The sequence below is a fragment of the Tursiops truncatus genome, chromosome 4 (genome assembly GCF_011762595.2).
Source record: "Tursiops truncatus isolate mTurTru1 chromosome 4, mTurTru1.mat.Y, whole genome shotgun sequence".
Lineage (NCBI taxonomy): Eukaryota > Metazoa > Chordata > Mammalia > Artiodactyla > Delphinidae > Tursiops > Tursiops truncatus.
In genome coordinates, this window is record NC_047037.1 from 26,549,807 (window position 1) to 26,571,952 (window position 22,146).

At 44.8% G+C, this 22,146-nt stretch overlaps 1 protein-coding gene across 1 annotated transcript in view; it reads right to left on the bottom strand.

Annotated features, from left to right (window-relative positions):
- Positions 1–22,146, bottom strand: part of CLSTN2 (calsyntenin 2) — a 634,053-nt gene that overhangs the window by 25,074 nt on the left and 586,833 nt on the right. Inside the window, exon 9 of the mRNA XM_033855350.2 lies at positions 15,975–16,137. Coding sequence (XP_033711241.1) covers positions 15,975–16,137 — 163 coding nt within the window. The remainder of the gene's footprint in view (positions 1–15,974; positions 16,138–22,146) is intronic.

The following is a 22,146-nucleotide window of genomic DNA, read 5'->3' on the forward strand; positions in this document are numbered from 1 at the left end:
CGGCTGCTTCCCACTAGCTATCTCTTTTACATTTGGTAGTGTATATATGTCCATGTCACTCTCTCACTTTGTCGCAGCTTACCCTTCCCCCTTCCCGTATCCTCAAGCCCATTCTCTACTAGGTTTGTATCTTTATTCCTGTCCTGTCCCTAGGTTCTTCATGACCATTTTTTTTGTTAGTTTTTTAGATTCCATATATATGTGTTAGCATATGGTATTTGTTTTTCTCTTTCTGACTTACTTCACTCTGTATGACAGACTCTAGGTCCATCCACCTCACTACAAATAACTCAGTTTCGTTCCTTTTTATGGCTGAGTAATATCCCATTGTATATATGAGCCACATCTTCTTTATCCATTCATCTGGTGATGGACACTTAGGTTGCTTCCATTTCCTGGCTATTGTAAATATAGCTGCAATGAACATATTGGTACATGACTCTTTTTGAATTATGGTTTTCTCAGGGTATATGCCCAGTAGTGGGATTGCTGGGTCATATGGTAGTTCTATTTGTAGTTTTTTAAGGAACCTCCATACCGTTCTCCATAGTGGCTGTATCAATTTACATTCCCACCAACAATGCAAGGGTGTTCCCTTTTCTCCACACCCTCTCCAGCATTTATTGTTTGTAGATTTTTTGGTGATGGCCATTCTGACTGGTGTGAGATGATATCTCATTGTAGTTTTGATTTGCATTTCTTGAATAATTAGTGATGTTGAGCATTCTTTCATGTGTTTGTTGGCAATCTGTATATCTTCTATGGAGAAATGTCTATGTAGGTCTTCTGCCCATTTTTGGATTGCGTTGTTTGTTTTTTTGTTATTGACCTGCATGAGCTGCTTGTAAGTTTTGGAGATTAATCCTTTGTCAGTTGCTTCACTTGCAAATATTTTCTCCCATTTTGAGGGTTGTCTTTTGGTCTTGTTTATGGTGTCCTTTGCTGTGCAAAATCTTTTAAGTTTCATTAGGTCCCATTTGTTTATTTTTGTTTTTATTTCCATTTCTCTAGGAGGTGGGTCAAAAAGGATCTTGCTGTGATTTATGTCATAGAGTGTTCTGCCTATGTTTTCTTCTAAGAGTTTGATAGTTTCTGGCCTTACATTTAGGTCTTTAATCCATTTTGAGCTTATTTTTGTGTATGGTGTTAGGGAGTGTTTTAATCTCATACTTTTACATGTACCTGTCCAGTTTTCCCAGCACCACTTACTGAAGAGGCTGTCTTTTCTCCACTATATATTCTTGCCTCCTTTATCATAGATAAGGTGACCATATGTACGTGGGTTTGTCTCTGGGCTTTCTATCCTGTACCATTGATCTATATTTCTGTTTTTGTGCCAGTACCATACTGTCTTGATTACTGTAGCTTTGTAGTATAGTCTGAAGTCCAGGAGCCTGATTCCTCCAGCTCTGTTCGTTCTCAAGATTGCTTTGGCTATTCAGGGTCTTTTGTGTTTCCATACAAATTGTGAACTTTTTTGTTCTAGTTCTGTGAAAAATGGCATTGGTAGTTTGATAGGGATTGCATTGAATCTGTAGATTGCTTTGGGTAGTAGAGTCATTTTCACAATGTTGACTCTTCCAATCCAAGAACATGTTATATCTCTCCATCTGTTTGTATCATCTTTAATCACTTTCATCAGTGTCTTATAATTTTCTGCATACAGGTCTTCTGTCTCCTTAGGTAGGTTTATTCCTAGATATTATATTCTTTTCGTTGCAATGGTAAATGGGAGTGTTTTCTTAATTTCTCTTTCAGATTTTTCATCATTAGTGTATAGGAATGCAAGAGATTTCTGCGCATTAATTTTGTATCCTGCTACTTTACCAAATTCATTGATTAGCTCTAGTAGTTTTCTGGTAGCATCTTTAGGATTCTCCATGTATAGTATCATGTCATCTGCAAACAGTGACAGCTTTACTTCTTCTTTTACAATTTGGATTCCTTTTATTTCTTTTTCTTCTCTGATTGTTGTGGGTAAAACTTCCAAAACTATGTTGAATAATAGCGGTGAGAATGGGCAACCTTGTCTTGTTTCTGATCTTAGTGGAAAAGGTTTCAGCTTTTCACCATTGAGGATGATGTTGGCTGTGGGCTTGTCATATATGGCCTTTAGTATGTTGAGGTAAGTTCCCTCTATGCCTACTTTCTGCAGGGTTTTTCTCATAAATGGGTGTTTAATTTTGTCAAAAGCTTTCTCTGCATCTATTGAGATGATCATATGGTTTTCCTCCTTCAACTTGTTAATATGGTTTATCACATTGATTGATTTGCATATATTGAAGAATCCTTTCATTCCTGGGATAAACCCCACTTGATCACGGTTCATGATCCTTTTAATGTGCTGTTGGATTCTGTTTGCTAGTATTTTGTTGAGGATTTTTGCATCTACGTTCATCAGTGATATTGGCCTGTAGTTTTCTTTCTTTGTGACATCTTTGGTTTTGGTATCAGAGTGATGGTGGCCTTGTAGAATGAGTTTGGGAGCGTTCTTCCCCCCACTGTATTTTGGAAGAGTTTGAGAAGGATAGGTGTTAGCTCTTCTCTAAATGTTTGATAGAATTCGCCTGTGAAGCCATCTGGTCCTGGGCTTTTGTTTGTTGGAAGATTTTTAATCACAGTTTCAATTTCAGTGCTTGTGATTGTTCTGTTTATTTTTTCTATTTCTTCCTGGTTCAGTCTCGGAAGGTTGTGCATTTCTAAGAATTTGCCCATTTCTTCCAGGTTGTCCATTTTATTGGCATATAGTTGCTTGTAGTAATCCCTCATGATCCTTTGTATTTCTGCAGTGTCAGTTGTTACTTCTCCTTTTTCATTTCTAATTCTATTGATTTGAGTCTTCTCCCTTTTTTTCTTGATGAGTCTGGCTAATGTTTTATCAATTTTGTTTATCCTCTCAATGAAACAGCTTTTAGTTTTATTGATCTTTGCTATCATTTCCTTCATTTCTTTTTATTTATTTTTGATCTGATCTTTATGATTTCTTTCCTTCTGCTACCTTTGGGGATTTTTTGTTCTTCTGTCTCTAATTGCTTTAGGTGTAAGGTTAGGTTGTTTATTTGAGATGTTTCTTGTTTCTTAAGGTAGGATTTTATTGCTATAAACTTCTCTGTTAGAACTGCTTTTGCTGCATCCCATAGGTTTTGGGTTGTCGTGTTTTCATTGTCATTTGTTTCTAGGTGTTTTCATTTCTTTTTATGGCTGAGTAATAATCCATTGTATATTTGTGCCACATCTTCTTTATCCATTCATTTGTCAGTGGACACTTAGGTTGCTTCCATTTCCTGGCTGTTGTAAGCAGAGCTGCAATGAATACTGTGGTACATGACTCTTTTTGAATTATGGTTTTCACAGGGTATATGCCCAGTAGTGGGATTGCTGGGTCATATAGTAATTCTATTTTTAGTGTTTTTTTTTTTTTTTTTTTTTTTTTTTGCGGTATGCAGGCCTCTCACTGTTGTGGCCTCTCCCGTTGCGGAGCACAGGCTCTGGACGCGCAGGCTCAGTGGCCATGGCTCATGGGCCCAGCCGCTCCACTGCATGTGGGATCTTCCCGGACCGGGGCACGAACCCGTGTCCCCTGCATCGGCAGGCAGACCCTCAACCACTGCGCCACCAGGGAAGCCCCCTATTTTTAATTTTTTAAGGAATCTCCATACTGTTCTCTATAGTGGCTGTATCAATTTACATTCTCACCAACAGTGCAAGAGGGTTCCCTTTTCTCCACAGCCTCTTCAGCATTTATTGTTTGTAGACTTTTTCATGATGGCCATTCTGACTGGTGTGAGGTGATACCTCATTGTAGTTTTTATTTGCATTTCTCTAATGATTAATGATGTTGAGCATCCTTTCATGTGTTTGTTGGCAATCTGTATATCTTTTTCAGAGAAATGTCTATGTAGGTCTTCTGCCCATTTTTAGATTGGGTTGTTTTTTTTCATACTGAGCTGCATTAGCTGCTTGTATATTTTGGAGATTAATCCTTTGTCAGTTGCTTCGTTTGCAAATATTTTCTCACATTCTGAGGGTTGTCATTTCGTCTTGTTTATGGTTTCCTTTGCTGTGCAAAAAGCTTTGAAGTTTCATTAGGTCCCATTTGTTTATTTTTGTTTTTATTTCCATTTCTCTAGGAGGTGGCTCAAAAAGGATCTTGCTGTGATTATGTCATAGAGTGTTCTGCCTATGTTTTCCTCTAAGAGTTTTATAATATCTGGCTTTACATTTAGGTCTTTAATCCATTTGGAGTTTGTGTACGGTGCTAGGAAGTGTTCCAATTTCATTCTTTACATGTAGCTCTCCAGTTTTCCCAGCACTACTTATGAAGAGGCTGTCTTTTCTCCATTGTATATCCTTGCCTCCTTTGTCAAATATCAGGTGACCATATTTTTATGGGTTTATCTCTGGGCTCTCTATCCTGTTCCATTGATCTATATTTCTGTTTTTGTGCCAGTACCATACTGTCTTGATTACTGTAGCTTTATAGTATAGTCTGAAGTTAGGGAGCTGGATTCCTCCGGTAGGTACTTATTCTATAGTTACAGAGGAAACTTGGGGTTAGAGGAGAAAGTAGCCAAGGTCACATGAGCAGGAATTGGTGAAATGTGGGCTCTAGAGAGTGAGTACATCCATCTGTGCTCAGGACTAACTGGGCAAACTAGTGGTACTGGGCAGCCCAGTCTAGAATGTGGCTTGGAGAGAGCCGCTGTGGTCTGCCATCCAGGCCCCCTCAACTTCTCACTCAGAAGCTCCATCCTTAAAGACCACACTCTGTGACTCTCCTGGTTGCCAAGATATCTTCCTACACAGTATTTTCGTTCAGCGAAACACCCATATTTCCTATTTTTGACTCAAGAATCCCAGATCTGTGATGCACTCTATTAGTGATGCAGCTCCAGGAACGCAGTTCTATTAGCATTTTGCAATAGGAGGCCAGCAAAAATTGGAAATATATTTGCACTCAGAGGTGGTTGTGATGTAGGATTTAAAAAAAATAATGGATACATTGAAAAATCGCTTTCTATTTAATATCTAGGGTGTCTGCACACACCACATGGCTCCCCTGCTAACATTTAGACATACACATGCTCGTGAATTATTTTAAGAAAAGAAAATAACCTGATTTCTAGTACAAAGAACCTTCTCTAAATATTTGCAAACACAATTTTGGATTCCTCAGGTTAGATCTGCACACATTTTTAAAGTGTTTTCTGTTTGCCTAGCCTTCTGTTTGATTCAGTTGATTATAAGATGGGACTGTGTTCCCTAGGAGCTCACATTTAGTTGGGAGAATAGACACTGGAAAAGTAAAATAAAAATATGGGTAAATTTCCAGTACAGCAGGTGTTCTAAGGCAGTGCATGATTAATTTCCAAACGTGATTTAGACAATGTGTCCAACAGATCAGAGGGGGGAAAAATAACATCCATGATTTAGTATTAGGTCCCTAAAACATGGCAAATTTCTTTTATATACTATTTTATTTAATGCTTAAGTGGCAGGATAGTACTTTTGAGATCATAGCCTCTCTTCTTTATTTTTTTCTGAAGCCACAATTTTTAATAAAAGAATTCCAAAATCAAACCTGGCCTCCTGGGCCATTATGAAGAAATATTTATCAAGTGAATAAGAATATGCCTCTCTTCTTCTGATTTCTCCCATCTTACCCTCCACTTAAACGCACCTCTGCCTTGTGATCATTGCTGCAGGGAGGGTTGTGACGGGGGAAGAGGAGATGGGGCTTGAAGCCGAATCTCTTCCTCATTTTCATTTGCAGAATCCTAAACCTTTAGGAGGGTGGGGAAGATGTGGGTATCTTCAACATCTGGGGGAAAATAGAGGAAGAAAATCTGCCTTCCCCCAGTCTAGGAAATGATACCCCAGACTGGAGGGTGGCAGGGAAGGGGTGGGGGGATAAGATGAAAGAGATGCAGAGTGAGGGCACCTGAGGCCCACCACCTGGGCTGAGCCCTGGAAGGGGTGTGTGATATTGGGAGGGAATGCCAGCCTGGCATATCTGGACAGATGGACCATGGATGGTTTCACAGAGAACATGAGAAGCAGCAGAGGTATTTCTGTGCCCCTAAGTAAGGCAAGGGAATACAGAGAGCACTGATGGCCCTAAAGGACCATTAGTGACTGAGGACCAAAGAGATGGGCACTATTTCAGTGGATACCTGCATGGAAAGATGACTGGAGGCCCCTTGACACCCTAGCACCTTATACAATCCAGCCCCCTGAAATCAGCGAGCACCCTAAGGAAATGGGAGAATTCCAAATTTGCCAAGGTTAAATCTCCTCCAGTCAGATAGAAGAAGGGCTTGAAATGAAACTAAGACGGATGTGGAAAAACTACTTTTCTTTTTGTGAATCCAGACTCTTACCTGCTAAACATACAACTCCTTTTACAGATGATGTTTTCAAAGCTAGGTAGGTAAATGGCCTAATGCCCTACGGGCAGAAGTTAGCGAAATTCTGATTCAAACTCAGGTCTTGCTTGCCCCCAAGCCTTTGACCTCCACGCCATACAGTACATATGGCCGGGAGAGTTCGAGCAGCATTTCTTGGAGGATGTCATAATTGGGGTGCTTCAGAAAGATGGGGACAGGTTGGAACTGACACGGGGCTGGGGGAGAATGTCCAATGACACTGGGTTCTGTAGACACTGAATGGTTTCAGAAGCAACTCTCAATGATTTGTGTCAAGTTTGCTGGGAAACACAGTTGTCCTGAAAAATAATAGTGTTTGGCGAGTGTGATTTAACGTTACCTGTGTTATTCTGGGTCGGAGTTTGCACTGGGAATGAATTCCCCCTCAGCTTTCTTTCCACTGGGAGGTGAGCCCATCGACTGTTCACGTAGCTTTAGAATCAGTCATGTTCACCTTCCTCTGAGTAAAAGATCTGTGTCGTGCGAAGGTACTAAGTCTCTTCCCCTTGCAAAGCGTATGCGGATGCTGTGATCTTTTTTTTTTTTTCTTTTCCTGCTGTTATTCCTACAGCTATTTAGTCTGAGAAACCCATGGAAGGTAGTGGGGGCCACGTTCCCTCTTGCTTGAGTTGGAGGCTGCTCTGTGCATGGTTTATTGATGGGGACACTCCTCAATGAACACAATTTCATGGATGGTTGGATATCAATTTTGAGCAATGCAAATGGTGAGACCATCTGAAATCTTGCTTTCTCTCATTTCCTCATTTCAGTGATGGAGACACACACGGAACGCAAAGACTAAGTGAAGTGTGTAATAGACCCCCATAAGCTGCGGCTTTTAAAACGGTCCGTGCAACCCCGGGGGTTGAACTGTAGTTGCAGGGACTTGTGGACAGGGACGCTCGGCCAACAGGGCTGGCCATGACACATTCTCAGCAGGCTTTCTCTATCCTTTGGTTTTTATGTCTCCCTCCCTCCAGCCTTTCCAGCAAACATTTCCATGGCATGTTCTAAGTGAGTGAAACATACGACTTATGGGATGACCACAAAAGTCATTACTCCGGGGTTGGGGACCTAAGTTGATGGAGTTAGAAGGGCCCTCATCCCTCACCCAGGATGGCCCCTCCACTCTCCAGAACCACAGAGGCAAGACATGGTCCTCAAAGACTCAGAGCAGATAAGCAGCAGTAGTGAGGGTCTGGAATTCTCGTCTGATTCCAAACTCAACCCTCCCATTAAACCATAATGCGCGAGGGGCCTGTGGTTATCTTTGGCCTCAGCTTGATTTTGTCTGATCTGTGGGAAAAAATGCTCAGGGAGTTTGGGTAAATGGTTTGACCCCAGATTCCAGAATCCTCTGGTCTTCCTTACTTGGCTGTGAAACACCATCTGACTTTACATGTCCCTAGAAGCAGAGGTGGTGTAGCAGCATAATTAAGGGTGAGGGCTCTGGGTGGCACAGACCTGGGTGCAAATCCAGGCTCTAGGTAACCTTTCCCAAGGTCCTTATGTTCTCTAAGTCTTAGTTTCCTCATCTGCAAAATGGGGATGATAATCACACCCACACCACAGGGTTGTTAAACAGAAGACAAGCCAGAGGTGAGCACAGTGCAGGAACTCAAAATTGGCCACTAGTTCTGGTGACAGCAAGAACCGAGGGACTCTGAAATGAGTCACGTGAGTTTTCTGTCTCTTTTTTCAGTGGCCTTCTCCTGTTTTTTTCTCCCCACTCTGGTGTGCCTCTCAGAGAAGTTAAAATGACACTGTTTTTACTCTAAGACCCTTGCCAAATTTTCTAATTAATATTACTTTCAGAATAAGATTCAACGTTAAAATTGTAACTCAGTTATACTGTGTTTCCACACATGAATGCCTGAATTTTAAAGCTGATTTCATCTGTGTTGTCTTTTTTTTTTTTTTTTTTTTTTGCAGTACGCGGGCCTCTCACTGCTGTGGCCTCTCCCATTGCGGAGCACAGGCTCCGGACACGCAGGCTCAGCGGCCATGGCTCACGGGCCCAGCCGCTCCGTGGCATGTGGGATCCTCCCAGGCCGGGGCACGAACCCAGGTCCCCTGCATCGGCAGACGGACTCTCAACCATTGCGCCACCAGGGAAGCCCATCTGTGTTGTCTTTAAACCAATATACCCTCATGTCAAATGAACTCCAGGTCCTAGAATCACCTTTTCTTGATTTTTTAGTAGAGACAAAGCAAAGAGACACCTTGTTAGTCATGCCTGTGTGTCAGACCATGAACCATACGCCTTTGTCAAAACAAACTCAAAAATGGGGTATAATTCAATAAACACTAATTATTGACCTTCTCCAGGACATGAAGTAGGAGGAAAGAGACGGGGAGGAGAATCTGTGAAAGCAGATAGTCCTTACTTTCTGCAAACTCATGCCCTAGTAGTGGGTGGAGATCTGCATTAATAACTCCAATGAGATGTTTCCCAAACAGTGCTCCAAGAACACTATTCCACAAAGAGTGAGTTCCACAGTGGAATACGATTGAGAAACATAGGTTAAGTAATGTCAAACTGATTGGTTTCTTGGCAGGCTTTTGAGAGCTTTGAATAAGCACATGTGCATTGTGACTCTTCAGTGTGGTGCTGTGGGGATGGTTTACGCAGTTTCCCAAACTGGACCTTGGCCTCCTTGAGGAAACTGTGGGACCGAGCTCCATGAACCCCTCGGGAAATGCCACTTGAATGTAAGGCGGACTGTGCTAGCCCGTGCCTCTTTCTCCCAGCAGCAGAGACCCCCAGGGATGCAGAATAATTTCAACACAGACTTTATTAAGAGAATTTGTATTAAATTAGACCACGCTTATTAAGTGACGGCATGTATTCCAAGTCTCTGCACTACTTTTAGTGTCTGGAAAAAAAAAATGACCTGAAAATGTACAGCAGATCTCAGGTCCACAGGTGGCTCTAATTCCTCTCTGTCTGAGGAACAGACGCTATTGATTACTGCAACCCTCAGGGTTATTTCTGCCTTTTTATTCCTTTTTTGGCCATTCCTATTCTTTGCCTTGACTCCTCCCCAAAGCCACAATGGGGGTTCTCTCTGTCTGTCCCTTAACAGGTTCTAATGTTTAGAACCATCCCCTTCTTTATCTCCCGCTGCTTTATTTGTTTAGTAGGGGGTAGGACTCAGCCAGACCAGGAGCTAGGGCAGAAAGCCCTTCTCATCCAAGGCCAGAGGGGTGCCACTGTCAGGAACAGGCAAAGCTAGACACTCTAGGGAGGTCAAGGTCCAGAGAGCACTGGAGGAGAGGCCCCAGCAGAGGCAGGGATGAGGTGGTGTCTGGGGGCAGAGCCACAAGCAGAGAAGTGTGTGATGAGCTACCCCAAGAGCAGATGAGACTCAGGCAGAGGGCAGGGTGGTACTTTCTGGGGTGCATGTCTAGAACTATGTTTCTTCAAACATGTTCAGCCATTTCATTAACAGAACTTTTGCCCTGATATCATACAAAATGGATAAAACAGAGCTGCTCTGGTTGTCATGTTGAGGGAGAGGTGCCCTGGGGTGTCACCTGTTGAGGCACCTCTCTGACACCCCGGGGACTCCCTAAGGCCGTGGTCTGGCACATCAGCAGGCTTCCCGATTCACCCCCACGACAGCTGAGTTACAGGCCCTGGTTGGTTGGGCCCAGTGTAGAGGTCCAGGCACAAAGCAGATGTGATTATACAGTTTTTACCATATATGGGTAGAACTTGAAGTTTTGCTGTTAAAAATGGATGAGTAGGGGGCTTCCCTGGTGGCGCAGTGGTTGAGAGTCCGCCTGCCGATGCAGGGGACACGGGTTCGTGCCCCGGTCCGGGAGGATCCCACATGCCGCGGAGCGGCTGGGCCCGTGAGCCATGGCCGCTGGGCCTGCGCGTCTGGAGCCTGTGCTCCGCAACGGGGGAGGCCACAACAGTGAGAGGCCCGTGTACCGCAAAAAAAAGGATGAGTAGGGACTCTAAGGAAAAGGACAAATTAATTAGTCTTTCAAAAGATCTTCTCCAATGGCGTGACCCAGAGACAGGGACCTGGTATTTGTCCAAAGGCAGCCGTTTCTGACTGATCAGACTGATCTCGGCCAGGAGAGAGGGTCTGATTCCATCCCCAGAACACTGACACGGAGCACAGAGGTGATGGTCAGGTGGCATGCAGTGGCCATGCAGAGGAAGGAGGACTTTTTTGAAAGGCGAGGTCCATCCTGACTTCAAAAGCCCTTCTCAAGAATTAAAATATGCTGCCTGCTCTAGGCCGTACTGGCAACATTTCTTAAGTGTAAATGAAGTCTCAATTTTTTTTTTAATTACTGGAAAAAATACCAATGAAAATAAAGTTCTACCAATTACTTTGGCTTTCCAGTTCACGAACAGGGCACAGTAGGCTAATTGGGGCTGGAGAACACTGCCCAGCCTCAGTGCTGGAGCCAGTTCCCGGGAGCAAGAAGCTGCTAGCACGTTATTTTCTATCCTCATTGTTAAACCCCAATTGGAAATTTCATAAATGGGAACCAGTTCCCTTGCCAATCTCAAAAGTACTTGAAAAACTCCCCACGATTACAGGCCCAAAGGGGTTCGTTCACACAGCGGGCTTAGAGCGTGTAGATAAGTGGACTTCGGGAGGTTTAGAAACATGCCGAGATAAAGACTGCATCATAGGCCATCAACTTCACAGTGCCATGTCCTATTGAAAGACCTTTTGATGTCTCCTTCCAAGACGAAAAGAGAATCCAGGCTCCTGACAAGGCAAGATGGCGCACTATGGTCTGGTCTCAACTCCTTATCTCAGCCTCCTCTCAACTCATTCTGGTCCATGCACGTTCCAGTGATAGGGCACCCTGGGCATGCTGACGTCAAGCTTCTCTGCCACGCTGTATGCTGTTGCTGTCTTTATCTTCCTAGCGAACTCTTTCTCATCCAATAAAGCCCAATTTTAAAGAGTTTAAAGGATTTTTCTCCTATGCTGAAAATTCACCAATAGATTATCATTCCCCTCAGAGAAGATATTCAGATCTTCTCCATGCCCAGAAGCCTGGATGATCAGGTTCTCTCCTATACCATCAGCCCCATCTTCCAGCGCCTATAGATGGACCTGGGAGGGCAGGGTCTGAGTGTGAGCATTAATCCCGGGGAAAGGGAGAAGGTCAGTGCATGCAGGGAGCCACGGGGAAGATGGTATCCCAGAGGCCAGAGTGTACCAAGGTCTTGCAGACAATCTGCCATATTGGGTTTAGGTGCAAGGAGCAGAGAAGGAGGTGGACGAGGCGACCAGCAGATGTTTTCAAATTTACACATTCATTCAACTGAAACATGCCAAGCACACTCCATGGACCCATCACCTAATCCTTGTAATAAGGAATAGGTATTACTCTAGATTAAAAAGAAAAAAATCGGTGAGAAAGTAGGAGTTCAAGGAAGTTAGGGATTCTGCTGGATCCACACAGCTAGTGAGTGGCAGGGCTGGAATTTGACTCAAACTCAATTTTTTATGACTCCTAAGCCTAAACTCTTTTTTCTTGTTCTGTAGAGGATTAGTTGAAGTATATAGCAAGAGGTTAGCAAAGAGAATACAGAGTTTCTGTGGCGTTTTGATTCCAGAGTTGTCAGATATCTCAGAAAGTAAAGGGTTTACAGCATTTGTATCAATACACATCAGTTCCTGCATTTTCCCAAACACATAATCACATCAACAAGATGACCAATCAGCAACAGTGGCAGCAAGCCACAGTGGAAGGCGAACAGGCTTTGAAGAGTTGAGGTTGGGCAAATCTGATGGGGTGACCTTGGGTAAGCTACCTCACCTCTCAGACCCTCAGTTTTTTAATCCACAAGTGGGGACTTACTAGTGCTTTCTCAGAGGACTGTAAACATCCATGTACATAAAGGGCCTCCTTGCAACAGTGGCTCTTAGTTTCCTCCAGGAAATGACATAAGGCACTTCCACTCACATTTAATTGGCCAAAGCAAATCACATGGCCACACTTTACTCCAAGGAAGAGTGGTCCTAGCATCTATCTGGGAAGAGGACAGAAATACTCAAACACCCTAGTGACCGTTCTTTCTCCCACACTCTTTTAAAGCATTTTAAAAAAATCTTTATTTATTTATTTATTTATTTTGGCTGCATTGGGTCTTCATTGCTGCACGCGGGCTTTCTCTAGTTGCGGCGAGCGAGGGCTACTCTTTGTTGTGGTGTGCGGGCTTCTCATTGCAGTGGCTTCTCTTGTTGTGGAGCACAGGCTGTAGGCACGTGGGCTTCAGTAGTTGTGGCACATGGGCTCTAGAGCCCAGGCTCAGTAGTTGTGGTGCACAGGCTTAGTTGCTCCATGGCACGTGGGATCTTCCCGGACCAGGGCTCAAAACCATGTCCTCTGTTTTGGCAGGTGGATTCTTAACTACTTTGCCACCAGGGAAGTCCCTCTCCCACATTCTTTTAAAATGAACGTACACTTTGGTTTGAAAAGCATTTTTGTGGTATAGCTTTTAAATAAATTGTCATCAGGTATAATATTAGAATTTCTATTTATGGAGTGACAATGTCGTCTTCAGATGTGGCCTAGGTGGATATTGAGGAAGGAATCAACTCCCAGAGAATGGAGTCAAGGATCACAAAGAACATGTCCCACCCTAGCGCAGCGGCCCTTACAGCATCTGCCCAGAGGGATTTCAGAATTGCTGTGGACCAAAGACTGCTGTGTTTCTCTAACTATTCCTCTTACGTAGTGGAAATGTTTTTTGGTTATTCTTCTTCATTCCACTGTTGTATAGTGTGTGTGTGTGTCTGTGTGTGTGTGTGTGTTTGTGTGCACGTGCACGTATGGAGGGGGTGATGGCTGTGGTGGTAGCAAATACTTCTTCTTGTTAGTGTATAGGTCTCCAGATGGAGTGGAGCCGCATCTGGGCCAGATAGAGAGCCTCCTGTGCATCTCAACCCAATGGAAAGATCATCAGGAATCACTCAGAGAACCTGTACATTGAGCTTGGCGCCAGTCACAGGTGGGACTCAGAGCTTGTCTCATTTAGAGAAGGGTGGCTGTATTTTTATTGTGGGAAGGGCAGTCAAACGAACATCGCTGACTAAGTGGACAGACCATAGTGTTCATCAGTGTCGTTCGTACAATATTTCCAGTTTTTCTTCCAGACATATTGTAGATTTCACTTCCAGGCTTTGTTGGAGTTAGATGTGGCCATGTGACTTGCTTTGGCCACTAATGTGTGAGTAGAAATGACTGGTGTCACTTGTAGGCAGAAGCTTTAAGGGCTTGTGCACCGTCCGTCATGCTTTCTTTTTCTTCTTTCTCAGCGTGCAGCAGTGTAGCTGCTCTGTCTGCTTGGGAAAAGCAGAGAGGAGCCCCCTCTCTTCTGCAGTGGATATGAAGTGAGAATTATTTTAAATAACTGAGAACTGGGGCTTGGTTGTCACTACAGCACAACTTAGCCTATTCTAACTGATCCAAAGAGACCATCTTAATTCTTTATAAAATCACTTTCTTTTGGTGGGGCTGGTCTGCCCAGTTGGCACGTAACTGGGAAAAAGTGGTTTCAACTGGCCTTGTTAGAGTTCGGGGCAGGTTTCCATTGCAGGCTGGGGTGACAGGGATCCAGATGTGGTCCCGGAGGGCCTCTAGGGAAGAGTAGTGGTCAGGTTCATGGTGAGGACATGACTGGGGCCCCCTTATCTTATGGGCAGCATCCAGGCTATGTTCTGGAATATCCACGGGCTGACTGGGGGTGTCCAGCTGGGGCACTGAGCCATCGCTCCAGCACAGCTGTGTTTAGTGACTAATGATTCCTGTGCAACCTCTAAATCGGTGCCTTGCTATACTAGTTAGTTTCATGGACTCTTGCCAGGTGACACCGTCTTCCTTTCCTGTTATCCTGGGGAACTCTGCAATACTGAGGAAGCTCCTATCACATTCTACTGAAATATCTGAGAAGCTTTCTACTACCCCGTGATGTATGTCAGACTTCAAGTAGGTGACTTCTGCTCAAAAACACACTCTCTCGCTCAGGCATAAAAAAGAATGAAATAATGCCATTTGCAGCAATGTGGATGGACCTAGAGGTTATCACACTAAGTGAAGTAAGCCAGACAGAGAAAGACAGATATCATATGATTGGTTTATACGTGGAATCTAAAAAGAAAAGATACAAATGAACTTATATACAAAACAGAAATAGACTCACAGACATAGAAAACAGACTTATGGTTACCAAAGGGGAAAGTGGGGAGAGGGATAAACTAGGAGGTTGGGATTAACATATACACACTACTATATATAAAATAGATAAACAACAAGGACCTACTGTATAGCACAGGAAACTATACTCAATAGTTTGTTATAACCTATAAGGGAAAAGAATCTGAAAAAGAATATATATACACACACATATATATCTCTGAATCACTTTGCTGTACACCTGAAACTAACCCAACCTTGTAAATCAACTATACTCCAATTAAAAAATATATACTCTCTTCTGTTGCCTCATTCCTGCTTTGTTTCCTTCCCGGACTTTGTGTCTCTAGTGCTCCCAGGGCTGCACCATTTGCCCTTCGTGTCACATGGGGCTGCCCAGAACTCACTCTTCGTCCCAGTGCAGAGGGGCCTATGTCTCCCCTAGAGGAAGCCAGCCCTCTGAAGACTTACTCTTATACCATAACCCACCTTTCCCCTAAGCCCCCCCGATCTTAGTAACTTTCAAAGAATCCATCAACACGAGTTCGAGTCATCTCAAAGTGCTAACCTGCTTATTTGGGGAGCATTTTACTTCCCCTCTGCTCTCCCATTGGTACTTCAAAACAACCCAGCTGCTAAGGGGGCAATGACAAAGATGCCAGCAAATCTGAGTGGGGAATAGAGAGGCTACCTGCATGCTCAGAGGGCTGGTTTTCCTGCCTCCAAAGAGATTAGCCTGGGTGCAGGGACTGGAGGAGAGGCAGCAGCAGAGGAAATGAGGAGGGAGCAGGGACCTTCAAGCGAGAAGGCAGCAAAGAGCCTCCATCCCTGGGGAGCAGGGGAGGGGCTCAGAGCTTAGCAGAACTTGAGGACGGCCTCTTGTGGCTTTGAACCTATGCGCAATCCACCCGCTCCCTCCGTCCCACATATTTGTGAATTCCCGGTATAGAGGGTTGGGGTCTTGGATAATTTGATTGGGAATAAAGAGAGATCCTTGGCTCCTGACCTGTGTAGCAATCAACAGAGCCAACTGGCAATTTTGTTATAAGATTCCACATTCAGCCCCACACAGCCCCAGTTTGAAACCGGATAAGGTTCCAGAACAATAAAAGGCATTACCAACTCAGAGGCAACCTGAAATTCTCATGTTGATCTAAAATCAAAATCTGGTCTCAAGCCAAGTGCTTTATTATTATACAAGCGTAGTGCCTGGATTCATCCTTATTTTTATAAGTCCTGTTTTATTAGTAAGGGATAGAAAATTTTCCTGGCTGATTCTCATACCACTTGCTTTGCCCTTTTCTCTGTCAGTACCTTTCATGGACCGTACGCAGATGGGCCAGGAAGAAGGTCTGGACTTAGGGTTACCTTGCCAACAAGCGCCGACCGTAAGTTGCATGGCTATGTGAGACGGATGAATGGGCCAATCGTTGGTCACCAGGTATGGTTCATACGTTGCTCCATCCATGTATAAGGTAACCACAGGAAACTCCACATTGATGACATAGTAATGCCATTCTTTGTCACAAATCTAGTGGAAAGAAAGAGAAGCAACACTTAAAATTGAATAGGCAGTGAAACATCAAACAGACTGTTATTCTAATTATGAGAGAGGGAGAAGAGACCTTTAGATCAACAATGTTTATTGCAAAGAACTCAATGACCATAATGGTTGATATGCACTGAGGTTATAGAAACTCAAATCAAACGTGATGGGGCAAACCGTGGAGTAGAGGAACACCTGAGAAGCTAATCGTCAGGCAAACATCTGGCTATCGGCGGATTATCCCGGTCACATAATTACCAGCTCTCTAGGCTGGCAAGTCCTTGGTGGACAGGTGGAGGTGTCCGCTTAAATTTGCGCTGTATCAAATTTTTCTTAGTTTTTCAATAGAGAGAGAGTAAATTTAAAATTGTTTTTCTAAGCTCCGGGAAGGATGCTAGATTGGAAGTAGAAATGAAGAAGAAGATAGAGAAGGGGCAGAGGAAGGGAAAGAGAAAGAAGAAAATAGAAGAGGAAAAAATTAGGAGTTAGGAAGGATCAAGGAGGAAGCAATGACCATGGGAAGAGGAAGAAGAATGAGTTTCAGAAGAATAGGAACCCCTCCCTCACTGCAATTCCTTTGTCTCTAGATTAAGGCTTGTCTGAGGAGCTGTTGTAGTCTCACCCTCCCTTCAACCCAAGCAAAATAAATTCTGAGACAGACAGTCTGCCCAAGAGGACTCAGTTTTATCCTTCCTTAGAGTGCCTGGGGAGCTAGAGAAGAACAACAAGTGGGTCCTCCTGGCTGGACTCAGTGCACAGCACTCTTGCACTCATGTCCCCTCACAACTTTTGCACCTGTGATTTCTGGTCTTAGGCCTGGGAATGAAAATCTAACCTTAATGGGTGGGTAGAGACATTGGGGGCCAGGATAAAGTCACAATTCCTGACCTCAAGATGCTCAACTCCCACAGCATCATGCAAAATAGAAACCAGTATGGCACACGTCTTGGGAAAAGCGATAGGAAGCATAAAAGGTGACAAGGCTGGGGATGGGAGCCCCCTCCCTCCGGCCCCCTAAGCAAGTGTCTTGGAAGTCGCATTAGGCTCTCTTTCCTCCCCACTCCCTCTCCCTCAGATCCCTCTGTACCCCGTGGAGTCCACCTCGGAAGTGTCTCTCATCTGTGTCCTCTTGTCTCCATTGCCCCTGCCGTCTGTGGCAACGCAGACAGATGAGTTCTGCATGAAGGTGACCCCAAGTGAGGACATCAAAGTCCTCCCTACACCCCGCTCTGGGTTAAATGTGCTGTTTCTCATGAATAGATAACACGAAAGGGATGCTAAATGATCTTTACCCTTTCATTCTGGAATAAGATTTTTTCCCCTTAATGTTCTTTTTATACGGTTCTGTTTCATGTCTCAGAAAATTGCTTCTTTTGAAATCCATTAACCTGATAAAGCCTGATGAATATTTTAGGGGCCCTTGGAAGGTAAGCAGGAGGGGTCCAGGCAGATGTCTCTGAAATCCTGTTCGACTTCACTGAGTGTACAGCTCAGTACCTGACACATCTCACTAGAGGTCCTAACTCTACTTACACCCACCTCCTGCTTTATGCCTGAGACCAGACACTGGGCTGGGTGCAGGGATCTTGGGGTGGGTCTCTGACCCAGGTGAGGCTGACCTAGGGGTGTAGGTGTGGCACCAAAGAAGATCTGAAGACACAGTCTAGGGGTGATGAAAGAGTGGGGAACTAAGGAGAGTTCTGAATGAGGAAGCATCTAATCCAAGGAGACCCAGTGCACGCTGGACTTGGGGTTTGCAATCACGGATGGCCAGTCAGAGCATCCTGGGTAGATGGTCTCTGAGGCATCAGGAAACCTCTGACCAGTCCCAGGGTGGAGAGCGGACAGATGGCAGTGCCGTGACCCTGTCCACACCTCATGCCCTTTGAAATACAGGCAGAACCCCATCAGGCAGCACTGGGGGGCTCCCCTGCCCAGGCCACCATCACCACTCTTCCAGTGGCCTCCCTCTCGGACCCGGCTGCCATGTTGAATCCATGCACTGGCTGACTCTACATCACCCTGCATCTGCCGTAGCTGGATGGAGGCTGGTTCTCTGGCCCGCTTTCTTTCCCAACACTCACAGCATTTTTGTAGGACAATACAAACAAATGCCAAGGAGGAAGCAAAATAAGTCCGTAGCTTCACAGGAGTAGCAATCCCTGTCAACGTTACAATCTTCTCCTAGGCATCCCCACATCCCCCAGCTTTTCTGAAATGTGCTCCATGAACAGCAGCCCCTGTGATGTCCCACCTAAAAACAGTGACGTCCCACCTTAAAAAACAGTGAAGCCTTGGTTTTTGTTTTTGTTGTTTCATTTCCCATGTCATTAGCCTATCCAAGGTTCCCAGCAGCCTCAAAGTATACACCTGTAACAATTTTTCAACCTTTTGGGAAAACGGAACTTTTCTATTTATAGCATTCCTATAAGCATCCCATGAAAAAAGAGTTGGGAAAGGTCTATTTGGAACACACTGTACATACAACTTGAAAGTTTGCTTATCTCACTTAACATCAGTATTAAAATGCCTTTACTATCTTCATTTTACATGGCTGTATAATATGGATACACTCCATGATACTATGCTATATTTTATACTTCATTATTCCCTTATTCTCAGGTATTCATTGGGTACCAGCAATTATAAATGATACCACAATGAATTTCTTTTTGCACAAATGTTTCTCTGCATTTCTGATTATATCCTTGGAAGAGATTCCTGGAATGGAATTACTGGATCACACGTTGGAGGTATGTTTGAAGGCTCTTGACGATACATCATCCAATTTTTTCCTGCAGTAGTTTGTGCTTATTTATACCCCTGCCACACAGTGTGAGACTGCTCGTGCACTGTATTTACCTCACTGAGGATTTAAAAAAATAGAAAATCCTGGCAATTTGGAAGGGGGATACGTTCTATCTTATTTTAATATGGCAATTTGGAAGGGGGATATGTTTTTATCTTATTTTAATATGGGTCACAAAAGATGGCAAGATTTATATTTTCCGAGGTCAGAAGGTAGGGCCTTCTGGGAGTGGGGAGCAGCCTGAGCTGACCTAGAGGTAGTAAAGGTTGGGAGCTTCCCCAGTGAGCTCCTAACTCGGCGTCCAAACAGAGGCTATCAGTCAGACTGGGTTTACTCCTGCAGACTTCCTGCACCAAGTAATCTATGAAGGCAGCTAAAGGAAACGCCTAATTAGGGTTTCATACATGTGGATCTGTGATGAGAAAGAGACCCTCATTAACCCTCTGCAGGGAAACTGAAAAATGATCAAGCCAGGAGGCAGCAAAAATAACTGTGTCAAGGCAATGGCTCCACCATGAAAGGAGGAAATTAGGCAAAGTGACCTTTCCTGGGGGGAGAGAGGAACTTTCATTCCTGAGTGTGCATGAATCCCTGGGGCACCCAGCTGGCACCAGCCATGTCCAATGCCACCCCCAGAGACAATGCCCAAGCCCTCAGCTGGCCCAAAGACGCTTTGCCCTCTGGAAACCTGCAGGTGTTCCCACAGTGCCTGGTGGTAGCTGCTGTCTAGCTGGGGAGTGAATCAGAGACCGAGGCCCAGGGACAAATGCTGGATATCCGCCCAAAAGGGTGATGGCGGGGACAACGCCAAGGAGGTCTGAGTTGGGAGCAGGCTGGTACTGCAGGGTTGAGTTGGAGACTGGGGAAGCCTCCCATGACAGGGGAGGAGATCAGGCTGCCCACAAGTTGGTCCAAATGTCCTTGAATGGGCCCCATTGGAAGTTCTGAGTTGGTTTTCCCAGGGAGTCAGGTATTTTTGAACGCAGTTATTCAACGTGAGATACATTTACCTATGAACCAATGTGCGAGGGAATGTACTAAGGGCTGCTGGGGATGCAGCACTTAGCAGATACATGCTTTGCCTGCAAGGTTTTCAATCTGGGGCGGGACATGGTGGTGGTGGTTAGGTATCAAATACACAAAAGACTCAGATGCAATCGGAATTGAGATAAGTCTTACAGACAAGGTGCAAAGCACTGTGAGATCCAGACTTCTGGTTGGGAGAAGGTGGCATTTAGGGTGGTTAAAACTGTTAAGATTTCATTAGGAATAGATGGCAAGGAAAAATTCCAGGAAAATGGAACAGAAACCTTTTATTTCCTCATTCATCTGTCCTTTCAATTGGCAAAGAAGCTAGTAGGTTTGGGGCAAATGGAGATTCACTCATTCACTCACTCCTATAGACATTTACTAACTGCATATCCTGCTTTTTGAAGAAAAGAAGGCACCTGCCCTCATGGAGCTTCCAGTTCAGACACAGAATTGACAGAAAAGCTTGTAATAGTTGTGACTCATGTCCACAGATTTGTGCAAGGCACCAGGGTGATGCCGTGGAGGGGGCGGGTGTCTGATTGCACTGAGAGGAGGGAAGGAGCACAGACACAGAGCTTGGAGGGGTCACGTTGGTTTGGGCAAGGTGAGGAGTGGCAGATGAGGCTGCAAGGATAGCTTGGAACTGAGGCCCGAGGACTTGAACAGCTTTTCTTCTGTAGGCAACAGGACTTGTGGGGGTTTGGGGGCTGCAGGAGGATGGTCGTCATAGCAACAATCAATCTTGGAACAAGCTTCTCAATGTCAAAGCAGCTTTTCCTCTCCCTTGTACTATTTAATCCTCACTGCAACCCTGTAAAGCAGGAGGACCAGTTGTGTCTTGGGCAGAAAATTATTAGAAAATACAGGGAAAGAAATGACATGGTTTCTAACCTCAAGGCGTTGCTACTGGATGTTAAGTGAACCACAACCCCATGGTGGGCTTCCCTGCTTGGCCTCTCTTCTTTCCAGTCCATACACAGCCACCGGCCCAGCTTTGCATGCAGACTGCCAAATCAGGATCTTGAGCAGATACTTATCTTCTGAGCGATGGACTCACATGTCAGATTGCCCCTGAATGGTCCACTAGATGTTCCACAGGCACTTCAAACTCACCATGTCCAATATTGAGCTCTATAGCCCCGTGCTCCAGCCCTGCCTGCTCCCTGTTCTGTGTTCCCTGCCTCAGCAAATGCTCCTTCATCCAATCTGTCATCCAAGCTGGGACACTGGGCATTGCTTTCAACTTCCTCCCTCTGCCCCTCCCTCCAGCTAAGTTACTGCCAAGTTCTGATGATGCTTCTCTTGTCCACTCTCATCTCTTCACCCTCGCTCCTACTCAGAGCTTATAATAAGTACTAGAGAGGGGAAAGGCTGAGAAAGTATGTGTGGGACAGGCTGTTGCAAGATGGAAAGCATTTCAGCAGGGGAAGCGGGCCAAATGTAGCAGGGGAAGGGTGGGAAAGCTTTGGTATGAGTGGGGGGCAGACAGAGTGAGGGGCTGCCCTGGGGCTGAAGGCAGCCACAGAGTGTGGTGAGCAGGGCAGCCAAGGAGGGGGTGGGGGGTCCACGCAGGTCAAGCCTGGGGGTCACGGGTTGGGTGTCACATCTGCTTTAGGAATTTCTGGGGAATTATGTTCTGGACTTTGGGAAAATACGTAAAGCTTCCTAATCCTCAACTCCATCTGTACAGTGAGGATAATAATAGTATCTACATCGTAGGGTTACTGTGTGAAATGAGCTAAAATAAAGCACCCCCAATGCTTAGAGCATATTTTCAACCTGAACAAACCTGGAAACTCTTTTCCTTTTCCAAATACATTGAGATGCTGCACAAACTATAACAACAGCAATAACAAAATAAAACAAAAATAAGAGAGTTAGAAAGGCTCAGGCTATCAGCCATGGTTTCGAAGCCCACGAAAGTGAGGAATGTCTCAGGTCCCCGTGCAAAGAAAACTCGAGTTGGCATGTCTGCATAAAGCCTGGGACTGTCTGAAGCCTGGGTCTTGGGACAACCACTGACATCAACCTAAGGATGCTGGGAGGAAGCCAGCCAACCTCTCTGACACGTCTCCTCTGAGACGTTACACACCCAAGCCTGCTCTAAGCATGCGCATTGGCTCCAAGTGTAAACAGCCCACATGGTGTGGAAA